This window comes from Sinocyclocheilus anshuiensis, unplaced genomic scaffold, assembly GCF_001515605.1.
Source record: "Sinocyclocheilus anshuiensis isolate Anshui unplaced genomic scaffold, SAMN03320099.WGS_v1.1 scaffold67, whole genome shotgun sequence".
NCBI classification, from domain to species: Eukaryota; Metazoa; Chordata; class Actinopteri; order Cypriniformes; family Cyprinidae; genus Sinocyclocheilus; species Sinocyclocheilus anshuiensis.
In genome coordinates, this window is record NW_015552546.1 from 2362941 (window position 1) to 2387282 (window position 24342).

Here is a 24342-nt window from a genome sequence, read left to right on the forward strand (position 1 = left end):
AGACAGACAGACAGACAGACAGATAGATAGATAGATAGATAGATGATAAAGAACGAGAGGGAGAGAGAGAGAGCGAGAGACACAGATAGATAGACGGACGGATGGACGGACGGATAGATAGATAGCAGGTAGATTAATACCATGGTACATGTCTGTCATGGTATTATCATCTCATACTGTACCATGGTACTGGCACAGCTTGTTCAGGATCTCTGTTGTGTCCAATGAGCGCAGAGGGATTTCCCTCTTCACCAATACCGTGTGCGCTCCGGCACTCACAGCGTTAAGGCGAGCGCGCACATTGGCTTGACATTCCCCTCCCACGCGCCGGACGTCCTTTAAATGCTCGCGCTGTGCTTTAAATAGCAGGTGCGAGAAACTGTGTCCCTGCGTACACCCTTCAGACACCACCACCCCCATCATCATCGCCATCACCGCCGCAATGTCCACCGCCAGCGCCGAGACCACCGCGCAGCTGCCGCCGGCCGCGGGCAGGGTGTTCTTTCAGCCCGGCGTGGGCTGCGCCGGCTCCGGACCGATGCAGCGCGATGACCCGGTGCCGAAAAAACAGGGCAAAGTGACGGTGAAGTACGACAGAAAAGAGCTGCGGAAGAGACTCATACTGGAGGAATGGATCATTGAACAGCTGAGCGAACTTTACGACTGCGAGGTAAGACTGGACCCAAACCGGAACTGCATAAAGAGCCTTTTAATTTAGATAATTATTGATCATTAGATTTTTTTTATTTAATTGTGTTTTATTTTAGTTTGTTGTGTATAGTTTCAATATTTTTTTATTTTAGATTTAGATTGTAACATACATAAATAAATAAAAATACTAATACATTTTCGTTGCAAAAATATAAATGACTGTTACTATATTATTTTTATTTTTAAATAAAAAATACACTGATTTATATCGTAATATATTATGAATCATATACTTTGATTCGTTTAATTATTACAGTACAGGCAAGTGTTATCTATTCTACTGTATTTATACAAAAAGAAAATACAGTTTGGACCTTTTGTATGAATCTATCTTTTAGAAATACAACAATATAGATTAATAATATCTGCCAACATGTCACTTATCAGCCAGGCAAAATCATCAGTTATTTTCAGCTTTTGTACAGTTAATTTATTACTCTTCTTGGAGTACTTGAGGTTAAGTGGCTTGATCAAGGGCACAATGGTGATGCAGTAGAATATGAATCAGCTCTTGTGGGGTTTTGACCTAAAAGGTCACAAACCAAGATTTTTAACCTCAAAGCCATTCCCTCGGGTTTATAGGTTGATGAATTGGTCTTCTTTGTGTGACCTACATTTAGCTGCGATGTAATGCATAACGCTACAGCTATAGACATCTTTAAAGTGTGGCATCCTTCGGCATCAGTGCTCATTTGAAGATGACCAAACGTCATTCTGCTGACCTCTGTGAGGTGTCTTATTGCTCTGTACAGTGTGCTGGTCTCTTTTGTTCTTTCTCTAGCCGTATCTCTCAATGTTTCTGTTCTGCAGCAGCTTGCTTTTTTTCTGCTGATGCTGTGTTGGACCCAGAGAGACAAGAAAGAGAGAAACGACTAGTTGACCCGGTTAAAAGGATTCTGTGCTTCCAAAGTCTGATTAAAAACCAGGAAATTTGATATTTTTATAAGCACAAATTCCTTAGATCAAAACAAACTTGAAAAAAATTTCTTATTCTTTATACGTATATATCAATGTGCAAATGTATATTGTCTTTGTAAGTGAATATAAATGAATATAAAAATATATTTATACAAATTAAGTACTTTTTACTGTATTTTATAATAACATTTTGGACCTTTTGTGTGTTAATCAAAACATCAAATAGGATGCTGTTTACAAGCTCAAGCATCTAATCAGATTAAACGTGAGCTCATAAAGAGGTGTTTACTTGGGTGTATTTAACGACCCATCACATTTACACTAGAACCAAGAGGAGGAAGTCACATGTAGCCAATAACCGTTCACAGCTCAATGTCTGGGCGCCCATTAACAGCAGCTTATCAAAGGCAATAGACTTCATGTAAACGACAGGATTCTGAATTGGACCGTATAGCTGCACTAATAAACTCTGTGAAAAATAATCTTCAGCAATGCAATTAGAGCTTTATTAAAAGACTAGTATAATAGCAAGATTGTTGCATTTGTCTGCACTGTTGAGCTAAGTTGCAAGATAAGTGTTTTATGCTTACCAAGGCTGCATTTATTTGATCAAAAATACAGTAAAAACCACAAAAATGTGAAATATTATTACAATTTGAAATAACTGTTTTCTATTTGAATAGATTTTGAAATGTAATTTATTCCTGTGATGCAAAGCTGCATTCTCAGCTGCATCATTACTCCAGTCTTCAGTGTCACATGATCCTTCAGAAATCAAATAGCTGATTTGGCATGTTTGTTTGTTTATTCAGTATTACTTAAATATGTCTCTCACACTGCTTAATGAGTTCAGGGAAAGTGTTTAGCAGGTTAGAATGTAAACAGACAGTTGCTGGCGGGATTTGCGTGCCGCTCACTAACAGCGTCCCCATTGTGCAATATGACCTTTAGGGTTATTAAGGTGTAGACAGACCTACTTAAGGAAGAGTAGGTCAGTATGGGATTACTTGCAGACAGTGAAGGTTTTCTGCCTCTAGAGAGGTTTGACAGAATTGAACTATTTCTAACTGAACCCCGAGACCTGAAACTTACTCTACATGAATGCACATGCTAGCTGCTTGATTGTATGCCTTGTTGCATTCCCAAATGGCAAAATACAATAATGCAATGCAAGTGCGCAGTTAATATTTTGAATATTTTAGATTTTATTGTTAGACTTTCTGTCTTGACTTTATTTATAGCTAAAGTTTTAGTAATTTTGTTGTTTTTGACATTTTTTTAATGTCTATATAGTTTATATTTTATGCATTCCTTTTAGTTGTAGATTTAGTACTTAGTTTAATTGTATTTCATTTAATGTTTATTTCAAGTAACCTTTTATACATGGTTTTAGTTTTAGTTTTACTATAATAACCCTAACTGGCACCAGCCTTGCCAACAAGAGCTGGCTACACATTACAGCTCTAACTTCAATTCTACTTCTGATTAAATTACTTGCAATTCAAATAAATATTCTGGCATTATGACTTTTTTAAAAATCACTCTATAATGGGATAAATATTTGAAAACCTTGTATTGTTCAAACATGTTTTTTATAAAGTCTGTTGCATTTGGTTTTGGGTTTGAATGTTACAAACTCAAAGCATTTTTAGAAAAGAAACGGAAAAAACAGAAGCATGATATTTAAATCATAATCAGGGTTATAGTTAACTAAAACTAAAACCATAAAATATTTTTGTTACTTAAAATAACAGGCTTTAACTGATATAAAACATAAATATTTAAATAAAACTTTATTTCAGATAGTTAGTGGATGAACTATAATAAGTAAAACTGAAATTAAAAAAATGAATAATATAAACATTTAATTAATAATATAGACATATATAAAAAAAGAAAAAAAAAGACAAGAATGCACAACTAAATTACTAAAACTTTAACTAAATTTAAAATGAAAACGGAAAATATCAAAATTAAAACCTGAACAATATAATTTGGTTTAATGGTAAACCATTTGAAGGTTGCTCTGTTGCCTCCTTGAGTACAAGTATTAAGTGTTTACAGTGCTTGCAAAGCATTAGCCAATTATTGAGTCTTTGAGCTTAAACTGGCTTGCTTTATAACATCACGTGTCTATGACATCACAGAGCTGAACTCCGACCTCAGCTGATCAGAATGAGTGACAGCACAGCATGGATTAGATTAATTTGTCATATAGCGAGCGAGAAAAAAATGGTGTAACGTTATCAGGATATTCAGAGGTTAATTTCCATGACTTCTGGGAGAAGAGGATTGGGGGAAAGGAATTAGAACAGAAGATGAGAGGAAAGTAATGGAAAGGCAGAGGATGGACACATTCAATAGAATTAGAATAGAATATGTTTAGCAGACGATAAAAGAAAGGAAAAACAGGCAATTTGATGGTATAAAATTACAGAGATTTTTGGAATGGGAGTTGAATCAATTTCTGCTTTGAGTAAAACAGCATGTCATCTCATACCTCATACACACACTAACAACCCTCTGAGAAACACTAAAGGTGTGTCTGTGTGTGTGTGTGTGTGTGTGTGTGTGTGTGTGTGTATTTTCACAGCGTGATCTCTGCTTTCTCAGCAGCCTCATCTGTGCTTACAAGGCTTACGAAGAGCAAATGTAGGCCGCTTTTTGTTGCGATTTGCATGTGTGTCAGAGCTCTGATGGGCTTTGTCTTAGTAAAACAGGTCCATCTGGAGTTCATTAGCGTATTGAACGTGTGGATGAGGTGGTTACGTGCAAGCTAATGATGGAGTCCTCAAATCAATGACGGTCACAAACCGCTGCCTAAGCTGTTTTCTGCTGAGGATGCTGTCTATTTTGGGCAGCGTGCAGCGGTTTGCAAGCGTGCAGATTCTCTTTGTGTGATCAAGGATGAATAGTGCTGTGATAGGATGTGAAAGCTAATTCAGTAGCACTGCTGTACTAAAAACTAATCCTAAATATTCAGATTAGCAGGCAATAAATGTGCATTTTCCATTTTTATGGCTGATTTTTAAACTCTTTTCTCAAAATATGTGGTTACAACCTTACAAAGAAGATGCAAAGTGCGTATTATTTCAACTTTAACTTCAGTTATACTTCTAATTAAATTACTTGCAATGTAAATACATTTTATGGTATTACGACTCAGTTTTAGTATACTTTTTAATTAATAATGGGGGGAAATAATTGAAAACCCATGATTCTGTGTTGTTTAAAAGAAAGCCTGTTACATTCTGTTTTGGGTTTACAAAGTTAAAGATTTTAGAAAAGAAAAAAAAAAGTTAAAGCATGATATTTTAATTGTAATCAGGGTTATTATAGTTAACTAAAAAAAAAAAAAATTTAAATAATAAAAAAAAAAAACTGTAAATTATTTTATTTCAGCTAGTTAGTTTAAATGGATGAACTAAAATAACTAAAATTTAAACTGAAATAAAAAATTAAAAAAGCAATACTAATAAAAATGACAAGAACACGCAACAAAACCTTAACTAAAATTCAATTGAAAACAGAAAATCTAAAAATGAAAACTAATTTAAAATATTAATAAAAGCTATAGACATATTTAAAAAAAAAAAAACTAATAAAAACGAGAAGAACACAACAAAATAGCTAAAACTTTCAAATTAAAATGACAAAAATAGAAATATTAAGACTTTAAAAATATTAATAAAAACAATATAGACATTAAAAAATGACAAAGCAAAATTACTAAACCTAACTAAAATTTAAATGAGAACAGAAAATATAAAAATGAAACCTAATTCAAAATATGAATAACAACTATAATAATATCGTAGAAATTATTTTCCCCCATATATAACCCATTAAAATGCAATGGTGATGAGGGACATGATAAATGAATAAAAGAAGTAAATAATAATGTATTATTTTAATTTTTCATATTTTCTTTCATTGTGCACTAAATGGTGTAATCTGTCAAAAAAACAAATAGTTTCCTGAAAATAGCAGCTAAACACACTCTGCATACTGACACACAGCACAGCATAAAACACTGTGAGATGTGTCCTCTACAGTACATTCAGCCCAGTGGGGTTCTGCTAATATGCATCTGTCTGCAAAAGATACCCACAACCCCCCACTCCGCTGTCTTCCTCTGCAGCGAGGGGGGAAGGGGTTCGTCTTTGATGCTGAGCGCTTCAGGGGTCTGTCCGTCTGTCTGTCTGTCTGTCTATCCCAGGCGCTGCTTTTCATTCCTCTTTGACTGTGTCTGTATTGATGCAGTGTGTTTGTGTTTTGTATTAGAGACGATCCTGTCGCCGTTTGTTTGTTTATCTTGGATTTTAATCTCCGTTTGAACTTGTAACAGAAGCGTCATGGCTTTCTGAACCAAGTTCATTTTAAATGCAAATTCTGAAAAGATTATTTGTATCGATGGTTATTCTGAAAACACAATTATCATACATAAAAAAAAAAAATTTTTTTAAGTATTTGTCTTAAACACTGTGGCACAAATGACACATTTGCATGTTTACATTTGGTCACACCAGTTATAATTTTTTTTATGCTCGTCAAGGCTGAATTTATTTGATCAAAAATACAGTAAAAATAGTAATATTGTGAAATTGTATTTATATATACATAATAAATATACACAGTACACACGCATATTGTAAACAAACTTTTATTTTCGATGCGATTAATCGCGATTAATCATTTGACAGCACTAATTATTACAAATTAAAAAGCTATTTTCTGTTTGAATATATTTTAAAATGTAATTTATTCCTGTGATCAAAGCTGAATTTTCAGCATCATTACTCCAGTCTTCAGTGTCACATGATCCTTCAGAAATCAGGAATAAATTATACATTTTAACATATATTTAAATAGAAAAATAGAAAACAGTCATTTTCAATTGGAACAATATTTCACAATATTACTGTTTTTACTGTATTTCAAATCAAATAAATGCAGCCTGGTGAGCATAAGAGACTAATTATAAAAACCAGTATAATGTATAAATGTCAAAACATGCACTTGCATGCAAAATACAATAATAATAAAAATGCATGTTGCAAGTTAGTTACATTTTGCTTGTTTTATTAAAACTATATAGGGTTGAAATTTGTCTTATCCTACTAAGGGCACTACTAAAGCAACAAATGCAACTGATTCCCACTCAAAATTGAGTTCATGTCACCCTTGCCTTGTAGAGACCAAATTTATCATCTTCATTCTGCCAACCGGAGGACCCTGATCATAAATCATCTGTGACATGCGGATAGTATTTCATGAGCACATATGTGCGCAGTACAGTACAATCTGCTTGTTTATGTTGGTGTTCAATCATGTTGTGTGTGTGTGTGTGTGTGTGTGTGTGTGTGTGTGATTACTCAGCATTGCCGTTGGCATTTCTGTGTACATTTCACACTTTCCTGCAAGACGTCTCTCACACCAGCGCCTGTTTGCTTTTCTGATACGAATGCTCAGTGATCTGACCTGTCTGCTCTGTGAGGGAGAGAGAGACGGCTTCCCTCTGCTCTGTGTTTGCAGAAGAGACACCAGTCGACTGCACGATGAGACCCAACGCACAAATAGGTCAAGTGAAGGTGTCTGTGCTGCTTCTGCAGTCTGGAAGAGCTCATTCAACTCTCTGACCTGACAGCACACACGGTCACTACCCACAATCCACCTGCAGACAGACATTACATGCAAGTCGCTGGAATGAATAATGATTTACTAAAATTATTAAAATGATTATGATTCTGTAGTGGCCGGATTACTCAAATGAAACATTTATGAAAAGAAGCCTTTATAAAATGACTGCAATGGCAATATGATAAAAACAATCTTAAAAAAAAACAATTTGTAATAAATTAATTACTATTAAATATTAAGTTATAAATATTATATTATCAAGTGTGTGTGTGTGTTTGTGTGTGTGTATATATATATATATATTAGTGCTATCAAACGATTAATCCAAAATAAACGTTTTTGTTTACATAATATGTGTGTGTACTGTGTATATTTATTAAGTATATATAAATACACACACATGCATGTGTATATATTTAAGAAAAATATGTTACGTTTATGTATTAAATAAATGTATACATGATATAATTTATATGAATATAAATATAAACGTAAATATTTTCAAAATATACTGTATGTGTGTGTCTTTATATATACATAATAAATATACACAGTACACACACACATTATGTAAACAAAAACTTTTCTTTTGGATGCGATTAATCGTTTGACAGCACTAATATATATTCAGTTTCTCATAATATTCAATAAACAGTTATTCAATTCAAAATATATAAGTAATAATAATAATAATTAAATTATCAATATATGTGTGTAGTGTGTGTGTGTATATATAATTAATTATTTATAAAAAATAAATATAAAATACATTTATTTTGTTGAACAATAATTTCATTATATTTAAAATGTATATTAATATTTAAATAAATTCAACATATTAATACAATAAAATAAATGTTTAAATATATTGAAAAATTCTAGATATATTTAAATATATTGAAAAATTATACACGCACACACACATTATTAGAATATCGTTATCTATTAGTAATATGATATAGAAAGTTTATTTTATATATATTTGTTTAGTAAATTATTAATTTATTTGGAAGAAAATGTGAGTAGTGCTTGTATGTGCACTACAACAACGCCGAGGTGTTGCTAATGTGGTTGCGAAGTTGTTCTGAGTGCTTTTGGATGCTGTTATGTAGTTTCCAGACTATCTGCTTGGTGCACCAGTGTGAATGTAGCTAATGAAATTATTATTTGAGAAGGCTGATGGCCTCTGTGTCAACTTCTCTTGACTGATGTTAGATCAGTCTGTGATTGATTGGTCATGTCTTGGTGGTTGGCTTGACTGATCTGCTGATGGTTGAGCTTTATCTGCTGGAGTCTTTGTGGCTGGTATTGTCTTCATTGCCATTTCCCCTTCAAAGAGGGAACACACACACAGACAAAGGTCTGAAATATTAGTTCTTCTAAATGGTGAATGTGTAAACGCATGATGAATGAGCCAATCTGACAGCAGGCAGGCGACTGATTGGATCATTATTTTAACAAACCGCTCTAATAAGGTTAAAGGAACCATGCTAGTGCACTAAAAGGCTGATTTGTCAAAGTCTTCACTGAAAGTGTGTCTACTTTTGCAGATTTATAGTGTTAATATACATTGATGTGCATCCATTAGTGTTTGTCTTAAGAGTAAAAGTGTGTCAGAATAGATTTACATGCATTCACAATATCCACCTGTCTGGATCGCACAGCTCAGATAATATGAGAATTGAGATTCTTGACATCTTTTGAGAAAACTCGTGAAATTAGTCATTTTTGACGAAATCTCCCTTTTAAAGGTATACAAACATTTCTCGATGCATCATTGTCAGTTTTCCTCACCGTATGAACCGTAGTGTGAATTTTCTTCTCAACCTCCCACGCTTTCTTAACCCACACACACACACACACACACACACAGACTCATCCTTATTAACTCTGCAGACCAGCACTAATCATTTTGACCTGCTTCTCGCTAAATCTCTCTTTCTTCACACACATGCATGTGTATATATTTAAGAAAAATATGTTACGTTTATGTATTAAATAAATGTATACATGATATAATTTATATGAATATAAATATAAACGTAAATATTTTCAAAATATACTGTATGTGTGTGTCTTTATATATACATAATAAATATACACAGTACACACACACATTATGTAAACAAAAACTTTTCTTTTGGATGCGATTAATCGTTTGACAGCACTAATATATATTCAGTTTCTCATAATATTCAATAAACAGTTATTCAATTCAAAATATATAAGTAATAATAATAATAATTAAATTATCAATATATGTGTGTAGTGTGTGTGTGTATATATAATTAATTATTTATAAAAAATAAATATAAAATACATTTATTTTGTTGAACAATAATTTCATTATATTTAAAATGTATATTAATATTTAAATAAATTCAACATATTAATACAATAAAATAAATGTTTAAATATATTGAAAAATTCTAGATATATTTAAATATATTGAAAAATTATACACGCACACACACATTATTAGAATATCGTTATCTATTAGTAATATGATATAGAAAGTTTATTTTATATATATTTGTTTAGTAAATTATTAATTTATTTGGAAGAAAATGTGAGTAGTGCTTGTATGTGCACTACAACAACGCCGAGGTGTTGCTAATGTGGTTGCGAAGTTGTTCTGAGTGCTTTTGGATGCTGTTATGTAGTTTCCAGACTATCTGCTTGGTGCACCAGTGTGAATGTAGCTAATGAAATTATTATTTGAGAAGGCTGATGGCCTCTGTGTCAACTTCTCTTGACTGATGTTAGATCAGTCTGTGATTGATTGGTCATGTCTTGGTGGTTGGCTTGACTGATCTGCTGATGGTTGAGCTTTATCTGCTGGAGTCTTTGTGGCTGGTATTGTCTTCATTGCCATTTCCCCTTCAAAGAGGGAACACACACACAGACAAAGGTCTGAAATATTAGTTCTTCTAAATGGTGAATGTGTAAACGCATGATGAATGAGCCAATCTGACAGCAGGCAGGCGACTGATTGGATCATTATTTTAACAAACCGCTCTAATAAGGTTAAAGGAACCATGCTAGTGCACTAAAAGGCTGATTTGTCAAAGTCTTCACTGAAAGTGTGTCTACTTTTGCAGATTTATAGTGTTAATATACATTGATGTGCATCCATTAGTGTTTGTCTTAAGAGTAAAAGTGTGTCAGAATAGATTTACATGCATTCACAATATCCACCTGTCTGGATCGCACAGCTCAGATAATATGAGAATTGAGATTCTTGACATCTTTTGAGAAAACTCGTGAAATTAGTCATTTTTGACGAAATCTCCCTTTTAAAGGTATACAAACATTTCTCGATGCATCATTGTCAGTTTTCCTCACCGTATGAACCGTAGTGTGAATTTTCTTCTCAACCTCCCACGCTTTCTTAACCCACACACACACACACACACACACACAGACTCATCCTTATTAACTCTGCAGACCAGCACTAATCATTTTGACCTGCTTCTCGCTAAATCTCTCTTTCTTTCACTCTCCTACTTTCTGTATTCTCTCTGAAAGGAAGCAGTGTTTATTACTGATGCTCATTTGAGCTGCTAGTAAACTCAACATCAGTGCAGCTTGAGACAGAGAAATTGATAACTGGTAGATCTGGGGGGAAGAACTAGAAATCCTGCTGCTTTTTTCAGCTGAACTGTTAACGGTGGATGATGCGAAGCTGTCATGGGTTGCCCAGTTAGATGACGTTCACTCGCAGGACAGTTAGAGCGGAGTCTGCCTTTCAGAAAATTTGAGAAAAATATACAAGTAGAATGACATTTTTAAAATAAATGTTAAGTGTTAATGAATACATTTTAAATGCAAATTCTGAAAGATTATTTGTATCATTGATTATTCAGAAAACACAATTACTGTATGTAAAAAAAAAAAGTATTTGTCTTAAACACTGTAGCACAAATTACACATTAGCATGTTTACATTTGGTAAGACCAATTCGTTTTTTATACTTTTTATTTGATCAAAAATACAGTAATATTGTGAAATATTATTGCAAATTTAAAGGGGTCCTATTATGCTCTTTTACAAAGTCTTGATTTTGTTTTGGGGGTGTACTAGAACATGCTCTCATGCTTGGTGGTTCGAAAAACGCATTATTTTTCACATAATTAAAATACCTTTCTCCCATCACAAAACCCGGAAAACAAACACTGTAGTCCAAACGAGTAATATCTCCCTTTGGAGTAAAAAACGAAATATCTCCCTTTGGAGTGGACTTTGAGATTTGTAACTTTCTAGATCTTTTTTATGCCCAAACATACACACTACACACTGACTAAAATTAAAAAAGTGAAAAAGCATAATAGGACCCCTTTAAATAACTTTTTCTGTTTGAATGTATTTTAAAATTTATTCCTGTGATGCAAATTTTCAACATTTTGAATTTTCAGCATCATTACAATAAATCAGTGCCATTGTACTAAAGTATATGAAAACACTTCAAGTCCTAAATAAATAAATTTTTAAAAATCAGACATAATGCAGGGTAACGTGGGGTAAATCTGTACAGCCAGTCCTGGATTTGTCTTTGGATCTGCCAAGCAAATGCAGAATTAGCTGAAACACTCACAATCCCTGGCACTCAGACAGAAATGACAAATGTTGTTTCATAATGATTGTGTGTATGGATGATGTGTATTATTCCACCTCTCTCATTTGCCAAACAAGCCGATTGCTACATGGAAAATATTCCCTCTCCTTCTCTCGCCTTTAAAGAAGCGAGTGTATTTATAGAGCTCATCTCATCCTGTCTGTGTGGCTCTGTCTGTCATCACTGGCACGTTCTGGCGTTCTGGTTAATGACCCTTCAGAGTGTTTCCTGATGATCTCTAGACAGCTTCCTAAATGGTTCTGATGTACATATAATTCAGAATTTCTTGGCTGCCGATTTTATCTAGACCACATCCATCCAATCTGCTAGAATTTCTGCACTAATGAAGAACAGAATCCAGAGGGGAAATTAATTGCTTGGGGGTTTCTTTTTAATTCTTGGTGGTTTCCGAACTGCAAACTTCATTATAAAAATAGGCACAAAAGAAATCTCATTTGTGATTTCTCACTGTGCGATGTGTTCACTTCCACTAATGTCGCCTGATCTCTGCTTCTACAGGAAGAGGAAATGCCAGAGGTGGAGATAGACATTGATGATCTCCTGGAGGTGAACAGTGAAGACGAGAGAGCCATAAAACTACAGGTAAAGTCCTGTGATGTGTGAGCATGTGTTTGTAAGAGAATGCATTTTCTTATTAGTTCACCCAAAACTACAAATATGCTGAAAAATGCCATCCAAGATGTGGGCGAGTTTGTTTCTTTATCGGAGAAATTTAGCATTACATCACTTGCTCACCAATGGATCCTTTGCAGTGAATGGGTGCCGTCAGAATGAGAGCTGATAAAAACGTCCCAATTATCCACAAGTAATCCACACCACTCCAGTCCATCAATAACGTCTTGTGAAAAGCTGCGTATGTTTGTAAGGAACAAATCCATCATTAAGCTGTTTTAAGTTTAAACCATTGCTTCTCGCCAAAATATGAGTCCATAATTCATAATAACACTTCCCTCTGTGTAAAAGTCCATCCCCTGTTGTCCTCTCACATCAAAATTCACCGTCATATTTGTTTAGATCTGTTTTGAACTGTTTTTACTTATAAACGCAGCTTGATCTGTGCATATTTCTCTCCTGATTCAGATGAGATGATTTTTTTTTTTTTTACTTGAGAGAGCAATATTAAGGATTGTTGACTTGTATTTAGTCAGAAGCAACGGTTTGATGTTAACAAGACGTTAACTGATGAACTAGTGTCGTGTGGATTACTTGCGGATTATTGTGATGTTTTTATCAGCTGTTTGGACTCTCATTCTGACGGCACCCATTCACTGCAGAGGATCCACTGGTGAGCAAGTGATGTAATGCTACATTTCTCCAAATCTGTTTTGCTGAAGAAACAAACTCATTTACATCATTATGTACATCTACAGCAAATTTTCATCAGGTGAACTATTTCCTTTAAGACTGAAAGTATTTAGTTTTAGTTGGAATGAAGAGAATCTTGCTGAGTAATTAGTTAAAGTTATAGTCGGCATGTTTATAACTAGCTAGCCGAATAATCAGATCTGGTTTAATATCACAGATATTTAAAAGAAACTCTAACGCCCACTTGAGGGTGCACAGTTATGTAACAACACATTAAGCATTAAAAACCAGGACTGCACCACCCCTAGCTGAGAATTCACTCTGTCTATGTATAAGTCTAGTTTAAGTCTGTAAATCCTGAAGCTTCTAAAGTTGTTGGTGTGTTACTCAGTTGGTTGATATCTCTCTCTGTTTTTGTCCCTCAGGAATCACTGTCAGACTGCTACAAGCCCACTGATGTAAGTCATAACGTAAAATATAGGCCCATAACACACAGCTCTGTTCCAAAACCTACTGAACTGCCTACATAGACAATATTTTAAGGCATCATGGATGCACTCACAAAACAAAAGATTTATAGCCACATTACACTGCCTTATATTTTCATATATGTCTCTGCGACAAAACAGTAGTCAAATATATAAATAAATACATAGAATTAGTCCAATTTTGGTTGCTGTTCACAAGCAGTGTATGTGGCTCGCATGACTCACTGCATGAGTGCTTCATATCAGTAACTTTTATGAGGTTACTGCAAATGCACATACACACGCACAGCTTCAGGACATGCTAGTGGATTTCATAGAAGTGCATTGACCTGAAAACGTGTGTGCTCAAAGAATTCATCCAACACTATGAAAATCATAATGCATAAGAGCTACCGTAGACACAATAACCCACTGACCCACACACATACAGATGCCTTTGCTCTAATTGAAACACGCATTTACTTGATTATTGAAAATTGGAAGTACTTATGTTGTTTTTATTTTTAATTTAATTTTACATTTATATATTTTTTTATTTTTACATAATACCATTATATTTATACTCTATTTGTTTCTTTATTTTTAACAAAATTCTTCTAATATTTTATTTTGTTATATACACACTATGGTTCAAAATTTTGGGGTCCTTAAGAATTTTTGAAAGACGTCTCTTATGTTCACTTGAGGCTGCATTTATTTGATCAAAAATACAGTAAAACTGTAATACTGTAAAATATTATTACAATTTAAAATAACTGTTTTCTATTTGAATATATTTTCAAATGTAATTTATTCCTGTTATGCACAGCTGAATTTTCAGCATCATTACTCCAGTCTTCAGTGTCACATGATCCTTCAGAAATCATTCTAATATGCTGATATGCAGCATTGAAAACAATGTATCAGTATTTAATATTATATAATATGAATAAATGTCTTTACTGTCACTTTTGATCAATCTAATACAATATTAATAATGATGATATATAAAAATAAAATAATACAATATTAATTTCTTTAAAGAATTTGTAACATTTGTACTTTTTTTCATTTAAAAAAAAACATTTAAATGTAATTTTTACCTTTTAGACATCTAAATACACACATAAAATGCACTCAGTGTATCCATCATTATCTTATGTTAAATGAAAAGCAAACACACACACACACACACACAATCCTCTCTAATCTAATCACAGACCCTTAAACACTAACATGTGCTCTTGTTTGAGTATGTGAGCTTGCCGCTGTCAAAACCAACCACACAGTCAGCAAATCAATGACCTCGCAGCATTGTTGCTGACCTACAGCCACAGGCTTTATACTCACACAGACAGTCAATGAGCAGAAGAGAATGGAAGAATTTTACGACACACAATCTGTCTCACTCTCTCCTTCTGTCTTTCTCTCTTCACCAGGACTTTGTGCGTGAGCTCCTCGGCAGGATAAGAGGAATGAGAAAACTCAGTGCTCCGCAGAAGAAAAGCTTTTAAGTGCTCGACAATGCCAACGACAATCCAGCTACCTGGACTACAGGTCCCACAATCCATCACTCAGCGTAGAGTCGACCTCATACAGCCCTCAAGGACTCCCTATCCCAGGATTCATGTCTGGCCCAGAATCAATATACTAGAGTTCATTTTCCAAGGACCCTGACTTTGTTCAGTACACTTAAATTGAGTCATCCATTTCCCATAGATAACACAATAAATCCAAGAGTGCAAATTTCATCCGGGACATAATCAAACAATCTCAGCAGCAGCTGCGCGGGACAGTCTGATGTTCCTGTCCTCAGCCTCTCAATGGGTCACATTATTACACTGTTTGGTGCAGTATTACAGCTATTTTATGAACCACGACTGACTACAAAGCTATTGTATATAGCCTATTGAATTTCTTTTCCCCAAATAACTGTCTTTAGTCTTTTTCCAATCATCTGATCCTGGATCAGCAGTGATAGTCACCAATATCTGTCTAGTTAAATTTCATAAATTTGCACAACAGTCATTCTTCCCTAGAATCTGTACTTCAGCAAAGCATAATGGAATATTTAGGGTCATGAATAATAATTGGCCAGAATAAATATTGGTCTGTCATATGACCATCATAATTCTGTTTTTTTTTTTTCATAGCAATGTTAATCTTTCAAGAATATTGAACTGTTCTTGAAAGGTCTGTGGCTAAAATAACTACTTTCATAAAGTGAACATAATTGTGGTATGATAAAAGTTCAAAGATTTTGGGTTGGATGTGATGACAGAAAGTAAAGAAATAAGGCTATATTCGGAATTAAAGGAATAGTTCACCCAAAAAGGGAAAATGTTCTTAAAATGTACTCATCCTCAGGCCATCCAAGATGTAGATGAGTTTGATTCTTCATCAGGTTTAGAGAAATCTAGCATTATATCACTTGCTAACCAATGGATCCTCTGCAGTGAATGGGTGCCGTCAGAATGAGAGTCCAAACAGCTGATAAAAATTGTGTTTGTATGAAACTAATCCATCAAAATGTTTTGACTTTAAACCATTGCTTCTGTCCATAAGTCCATAATCCATAATAATGTTTACTATGAGCTGTTTGGACTCTCATTCTGACGGCACCCATTCACTGCAGAGGATCCACTGGTGAGCAAGTGATGTGATGCTACATTTCTCCTAATCTGTTCTGATGAAGAAACAAACTCATCTACACCTTTGGTGGCCTAAGTGTGAGTAAAATTTCAGCATTTGTTTTATTTTTTGGGTGCACTATTCCTTTAAATACTAGTATACTATTTACTGTGCAGTACACACTAAATACCCTGAAAATGTAGAGTTGAGTGCATTGCATTGTGGAAGTATTCTAAACTATACACTGCACATTTTGGCAAATGCATTCATGTAATGTAGCATACATACTGTATACTGCTGAATTAGTAGCTGAGCTTAGTATACTAGTATTGCGAACATAGCCTGAGTTTTGAATACTTCTATAAGTCAACAAGGGCTGCATGAGAGTAGATCTTATTAACAGACATACTGTGATGATGGTAAGTGTTCGTCTAATGATCGAGCTGGATGAGGTATCTAGTTTGACTCAAGCCATTATTGAAAGCACGTAAATCATTCAAATCTAGGCTTTTATCTCTCGTTCCTCATACGATTTTACTTGGAGGCTGCCAAAGAATATAAAATGGCTGAATATTAGCATATTATAAAGTGCTATTGGTGTAAAGTGGTACATGTATATTATGTTTTGCTATAATCTTCGTGTCATTCGGTGTCATACTCATGGGTCAGATTTGTGTTTGGTGGTGTAAGTTGTATAACAAGGAATCCAGGGGAAAAACTATGGTGCTGTTTAAACTTTTAACCCTCTACAGAGTGGATGGACGATGTGTTTTGCAGGCCGAGCGAAAAAGGGCAAAAATAAACAGAGATTCGCTCTTGACTCTGGATGAATCTTCTGTTCCGCTATCCATTTCTGTCGGCCTGCATCTAAATATCGTTGTGTATTTTAAGGAGTTTGCGTGTTTTCAAGTATGTTTTGACCCTTCTCTTAGAGAAGAACTTTCAGGGTTTAGGCTGATCTCTTTTTTTATTTTATTTACTTTTTGTTTCTAAAATGTTAGAGATGTATTTGAGTGTACGAAAGCTTTATTTATGCATGTTTTATTGGCATGATAGGAACGTTTTGGATCGCTTACTTAAGCGATGATTTGTCTTTTTATACATTATTACAAGTATTACTCTTATAAATATTAAATTCACAACTTTTTATTAATTTTTATTGACTATAACTGCGTCTTGGGTGTTTTAAATTGTTTTTTTGCTTTTTAGATATATGTAAAGTGTGGTCTTTTGTGTTGTTCTATTTAAAATAAAGGCAAAATGTCTGAACTGTTATATACACGTTCTTCTGCTTCGCTTAATTTTATTCACACAATTGCATAACATATCTTCTCATACTTCAAACATGCATATGTAAGGTGTGTGTTATGCAGTTATGCATTGTGAAAAACATGCTTTCTGGGTTCTGTTAGTCACAAATTTGCATCTCATTACTGAACATGTCACATTAATCCTGAAAATGTATTAATCTGCTCACAAGACCCGTTCGTCTTGTTGTCCATATTAGGATTCTTACAAATCCTCCCTACATAATGTGGACAGATCTGTCATTTGTCTATAATTCTTATACATATTCAAACATATTTCCTTTCTGTTTTCTAGAATGTATATGACACCAGCTATGCAGTTTCTGAATTAAATTCAGTTCAAGTAAAGCATCATGTTCGTGCAACACAAGCAGTCAAGTACAAATATGGGTTATTATTGCTCTATTTTACTTTATTTTTACCAAAATATTTGGTAGCTTTTGATTTTTCAGAGTAAGAATGTAAAAACTGAATTATAATTTTTTTTGTTATTTTATTTTGTTTAGTTTTAAAGGAATAGTTCACCCAAAAAATGAAAATATGCTGCAATATTATGGTTAGAGAAGTCATATTTGGTTTGGTCGAAGCAATGGTTTTAAGTTAAAAATGTCTCATTCTGACGGTACCCATTCACTGCACAGGATTCATTGATGAATGAGAAGCTAAATTTCTCCAAACCAGAAACAAACTCATCTACATCTTATGAGAGAACAGATACATAAACACATGAGACTTTATAGCAACGCTTTCCCTTTAAATTTCCTGACCCACTTTCTGCATGCCAGTTCACAAGGGGCATAATTGAGACTGGGAGGTGTATGTGAGGAGAATGTCTAATGACAGGCGCATGCTCTGGATCTGCGCCCTCCAGATGTGCAACACCATCCATTCAAATGCCATTTAGCACAATCAACAATCTAGACTGAAAGGGTATCAAGGTTTCTGTGCAAGTAAATGAGCCATTAGGCCTAATTTGATTGTCATCAGTTCTGTTGTCGACCATTATAGCATCATATTAAGATGTGATGTGGGCTGACCGAGGTAGCCCAGTTTAACTCTGATGTATTCTCTAAATCAAGCACCGGTCAGCATGCTCATCCTCCCCCTTCGTTTTCCGACAGACAACTCTGTTGCTCTTTTCCTGCACTGTTGTCCCCTTTGCATGTCTTTTTCTTTCACCCTGCTCTTGTCTCATTCATTTGTTTTTCTAACTCTCTTATATCTATCATGCCAATTTTAGAGTGTGCGTGCCAGAGGACAGGAGAAGACAGAACCGTAGCATCCATCCAGCAATGCAATCAGTGGTTTGCCATGCGAGGAAGATTAAAAAGCCACATGCAGCAGAATTTAAAATACACATTCCTCTCTGCATTTCCCAGAACCACCATGAAGACAGAATATTCATTCATGCATTTGTGCATTTCTGAAAACTGTCCCAAAGAAACATCATTTATTCATTGATCAAAACAAGCTAAATGTTACATGAATCATTAAAAATGAATCTATTTACAATGAATGAGCTTCTTTGACAGTTTAATGCAGTTTTCAGTTAAGTGCTCAGCAAAAATGATTGTGATAATTGTAATATATGATATACAAGTATGATTATAGATCAGATAGATAGATGATACATACATTCATGTGTCTGTATGGTTATTTACATATCAGCAATATCACATGAATAAGAGTGCTGTTGAGCGATTGTGAGTGTGATATTCCTTTTATACAAGTAGTTTAATAAAAAATAGCTTATAGTAAGTTTTAGACATTATGTTGCCAGTTAAACCGCAAACTAAACGAAAATAAAATACTTCCAAAGGAAGCAACAGCATGATCGTTACCCCTCTGCAACGCAAGGATAAATGAATCAAGGTTTTCAACAAATCGGTTGAGTAAGTGATTCAATGACTCACTCATAAAAAGTCACTCGTTTCGTCCCTGAATCAGTCAGTGTTTTGAACGGATCTGTTTTAATGAGTGAATCAATGATAAAGACACTTCTCGCCAATAACTGGCGAAGCCTCTGAAAGAGTCATTGAAAAACTAGTGTTTTAAGAGCATATGTTGAAACGCTATATGCTTGTTCTGCTCAGAAGAAACGTCCTATTGAAAAACTGGTGCATTCTAGGATAATCAAAAGAACAGTAGGCTAGTCCAATAAACCTTCACCCACCATCTTATCTGAAGATACACAGAAACCTAGACATGAAAACAAGAACAATAATCTTAGTGTTTCAAGATCTATAAGCAAGAGACTTAAACTGAATTCAGTTAATTTAAATAGATAACATGTGAACATTAACTGCAAACTCTAGTCATGTTTTATTTTTGAAGAAAATCTTACTTGCAGAGGCCAACAGATTTTGAGCAGTGGATGCAGTCTTGTGTTTTTATTGGTTAATATTTAAACTGCCCAGCATTGACCCAGATCTGTGGAGAAACGCCGGGCCTGAAAGCTCTTCAGGAACACGCATACATTCCCACTGCTGTCACGTGACCGTGGGCGTCTGCGTGCTTATGGTGTGAGTCTACTGTAATTGGTTTATTTCACTCTAGTAAACACAGTCTGTCTCTAGAGACATGTAAGTACTGGGACACTACTAGTGCTATCAGACTCCATTCACTTTATAGCCATTACAGCAGCCTTCAGTTCCAGCAGCACTACTACACTTGTACTAGACTGCTACTATTATTAGACTATCACTGTAGTTTTTCAGTAAAAGTTTTTATTAGAGAGTTCTAAATTTTTTTTTATTTTTGTTATATGAAGGTCACATTTTACTCCTTCTCTCCTTGTCCCAGACTTTCAGTAAACTATGAAAATCTATTACTGTGTGAAAAAATATTTACATCAGTACAGTTTTATAGATTAAAAACTATGCTGTAATATCTACCAGCCAATTTTACCTCTAATAAAGTGTTTTAGTCTTAGCGAGACAAAGGAGACTTGCATTTCATTTTAAAATTATTTAAAATATGTTTTAAAAATGTAAAATAATTTCCACCAGGGTTATTATTTTCCACCAGGGTTATGATGTTAACTAAAACTAAAACCATAAAAGCATTTTCATTACCTGAAATAAAATACACAGTAAACAAAATAAAAAAATTATTTCAGCTGCCAAGGCAACATTTTGAAGTTTCACTTAGTTTAAGCTGAAGTACCAAAATAAAATGAAGAGCTCAGATGCAAAAGCCTCTAAGTGCTGTTTGAAATTTTCTTCTAAAATGAGCATTTTGATCAGGCTCCTATGTGTAGGTTTAATAATCTCACTTTAATGGCAATGAATAGGTTATTTTCTTTGCCATTAAAGTAAAATAACTGAACATAAACACAGGAGCCTGAGAAAAATGACAATTTTAGAAGAAAATTTTAGACGGCACTTAAGAGGCTTTTGCATCTGAACTCTTCATATGTAATGAAAACTACATAGACATATTTTTTAAATTCTAAAAATACTAACAAAAATGACAAAAACAAACAGCTAAAACTTGAAATAAAATGAAAATGAACATATAAAATGTAAAAATGAACCATAGAGCCCTATAAAACACAATACATCATTTTGTGGTGGAAATGACTTTCAGAAATTATGACAAAAAAAAAAAAAAAGACTGAATTCTCCTTTGATCAAGTACTGTGTCAACAGTTGGACTGATATTAATAAACAAACTAAATCTAGTAGGAACATAAAAATTTTATTTTCTATTCTCAAAGTCCAAAAGGTCAAAAGTGCACATAGTTGAAGAGACTTCACACTGAACCGATGATCTTGTGTTTCAAGTCAACCAGTTAAGTTCTTGTGTGGTCAACCAGTTAAACTTCAGGAACTGTTTCTATAGTCCAATGGACATATATATCAGTGCTACAATAACATGACTATAAAGTGGCAATGAAGAGGGTTTTCTATTCAACTATGATGAAACTACGATAGTTTAGGGGATAAAAATAGACCAAACTGTTCAGTCAAAATGGAGTCATTTACTTATTATCAAAGCCACACTGAATAGCTACAATTCAGCTTTGACATTTAACTTGCAGATAAGTAGTTCATGCTAGATTAGAGTACAAAATAAGTGTGCCTTAACACACACTTTTTGATCATTTTAAATACTTTTAGATATTTATTATATGAAATATTTTTTTACTACTATTACTTTCGTATTGGGTTCAGTCAGGTTGCATATTTCCCTCTTAGGGTGATGCTGGACAGCATGAAATGGTTGTGATATGGATGTGTGATGCTGAAATCTGACTGGGCAGGAATTCGTCTCCCTTATCAAACAGAAATTGGGTGTTAGACACACTTGTTATCCTCACACTGAAATGTAATTATCGCAAATGAGTTTCTGAGATCTTCTAACCATCACAGCATGACTGTGTTCAGAGTCAAGGCTGAATCAGTAAACAGTCAAAATAACAGCATGTTTTCACATTTTTCACTGTGTTTATAATGTCAGAGATTAATTGCATTTCAGATGCTGTATGTTTCATATCTTTAAAAATAAAATTATAAAACATGTTAAATTGATAAAACAGCTGATAAAAACATCACAACAATCCACATGTAAACCTCCAGTGCATCAAATAACATGTTGAAGTGAAAAGCTGCACGTTTGTGAGAAACAAATATATCAAGACATTTCTTTTTTTACTTCAAACTGGGTTAATATGAGTCCTCTTTATATCATAAAATTGCTTTCTCCAGTCATCCCGTCTGAATCAAGAGAGAAATATGCACAGATCAAGTTTACAAGCCAAAACAGTTATGTGAGTAGATTTTGATGTGAGAGGACAACAGGCCATGGATTGTTTTACTAGAGGAAGTGTTATTATGGATTATGGAAACTAGAAGCAATAGTTTAAAGTTAAAATATCTTAATTATAGATTTGTTTCTTACAAACACACAGCTTTTCGCTTCATTGACTGGAGTGGTGTGCATTAGCCCACTTGTGGATTATTGTGATGTTTTTATCAGCGGTTTGGACTCTCATTCTGACGGCACCCATTCACTGCAGAGGATCCATTGGTGAGCAAGTGATGTAATGCTACATTTCTCGAAATCTGTTTCGATTAAATAACAAACTCATTTACATATTGGATGGCCTGATGGTAAGCCAATTTTCTGAAAACTTTCATTTTTGGGTGAACTATTCTTCTATGTGCATTTAATGGCATACACTAATCTGATATACAGGTTTATACAGGTCAGATATGCTAGCGTGGTCACAGATGCTACTGTAAAGCAGATTAAGAGCTCTTAAAAACATGCAAGTAAACATGTGCCTTTTGTGAGTGTGTGAAGCAACAACACTATTGCAGACAGAGTCAAGACAGTGAATATACCGCCTGCCATCTGTTTTGATTATTTCATGTCTGAGAAAAACACCATACAGTGACGCAAATGACGTGATTTCCATAATAAAAGCAACAACAGAACAACATCTACTACAAAATGTCCTTTGCATGACCTTTAAATTACCATCAATGGTATATGACAACATAAATCCTATAGTAAATAAATATAAGCTTTCATATTGCTAACTGCATATCAGAACGCACGTTTTCTTTAGTCTCCACAGGGAAATTGTAATCATTTGCAAAAGTGCAGTAATGACAGACCATTTTCATTTTGTGATATGAAATGCACCTCTGGGAAGGACTGTTATTTTTATCTGCTATTATGATTGATATCATTAAATTCACTTTGAGCTCATCATTCAAATGTGAATACATTATAATATCATGGTAAGAGAGAGATTTTCAATTAAATTAATAAATGTCGTGTCAACAGCACTGTGGCTCTGATATTTGTTAGATTTTTTCAATAGCTGTTTTTTTGTGGTGGATTTCTTCCAGTCTGAACACGTCAGTGAAAAATGAAATACGCCCTAAACATCTAATAATTCTGTCTGTAATGTGTAATTTACTTTACTGCATGTTGTTTAGGCCCACTAGATATTCATGTCTTTTCTTGGGAAAATCCCATACAGTTATAAGAAAAATATGTTTGTTTGTTGATTTTGATGCTAAGTATGCTTAAAGAAGATTTAAATGAGACAGCAGCGCCTCTAATATTATTTATTTATTAATAATTTTTTGCATTTCAGAATCAGTAGGCCTACTATTTCATTATAAATGAGTTATTTATACAGTAATAATTTATGTTGTTATAGGCTATCATACGTTATGATGCAATAATATGAGTTGATTAAGATATACGTTTCACGTATCCGAGATATATTAGCCTATATATATTTAATATGTAAGATATATTTAAGCAGCATTAGACAAGCAAGAACTGTTAATCACTGCTCTTATCGAAATGATCTCGATATATATCGACGGGCATGATATTGCTTTTAGTTTTATACAACAGTTCAATAAACAAGAAGTTCATATCAAGTAACTTACAAAGATATTGTTACTTTGTCCATTTCGCTCTGCCAACGAAAATATTTCCAAACAAAGTCACTAAAGAATCCAATCGTTGTTCATATATTCAACGGCTGAATCACAAAAATAATTCACTTGTTAGTTCCTGACTGACTCACGTCTTTGAATGAATCGGTTGAATTAATGATTCAATGACTCATTCATAAAGACCGTCACTTGTCGCCAACTACTGACGACGTATCGATATAACATGCAGAATAAATATTATATTGATTTTTATTAATTATTAAATTATTATTAATATTAAAACTATATTAAATAATTGATCA

The 24342-nt window shown here is 34.0% G+C and overlaps 1 protein-coding gene across 1 annotated transcript; it reads left to right on the top strand.

Annotated features, from left to right (window-relative positions):
- The first annotated feature begins 309 nt into the window (after positions 1 to 309).
- On the top strand, positions 310 to 16041 carry LOC107664259 (protein phosphatase 1 regulatory subunit 14C-like). The gene is made up of 4 exons (XM_016454784.1): positions 310 to 670; positions 12404 to 12487; positions 13636 to 13668; positions 15117 to 16041. The coding sequence occupies exons 1-4, from the start codon at positions 443 to 445 to the stop codon at positions 15189 to 15191; spliced, it is 420 nt and encodes a 139-aa protein (XP_016310270.1). The 5' UTR covers positions 310 to 442; the 3' UTR covers positions 15192 to 16041.
- Positions 16042 to 24342: the final 8301 nt, after the last annotated feature.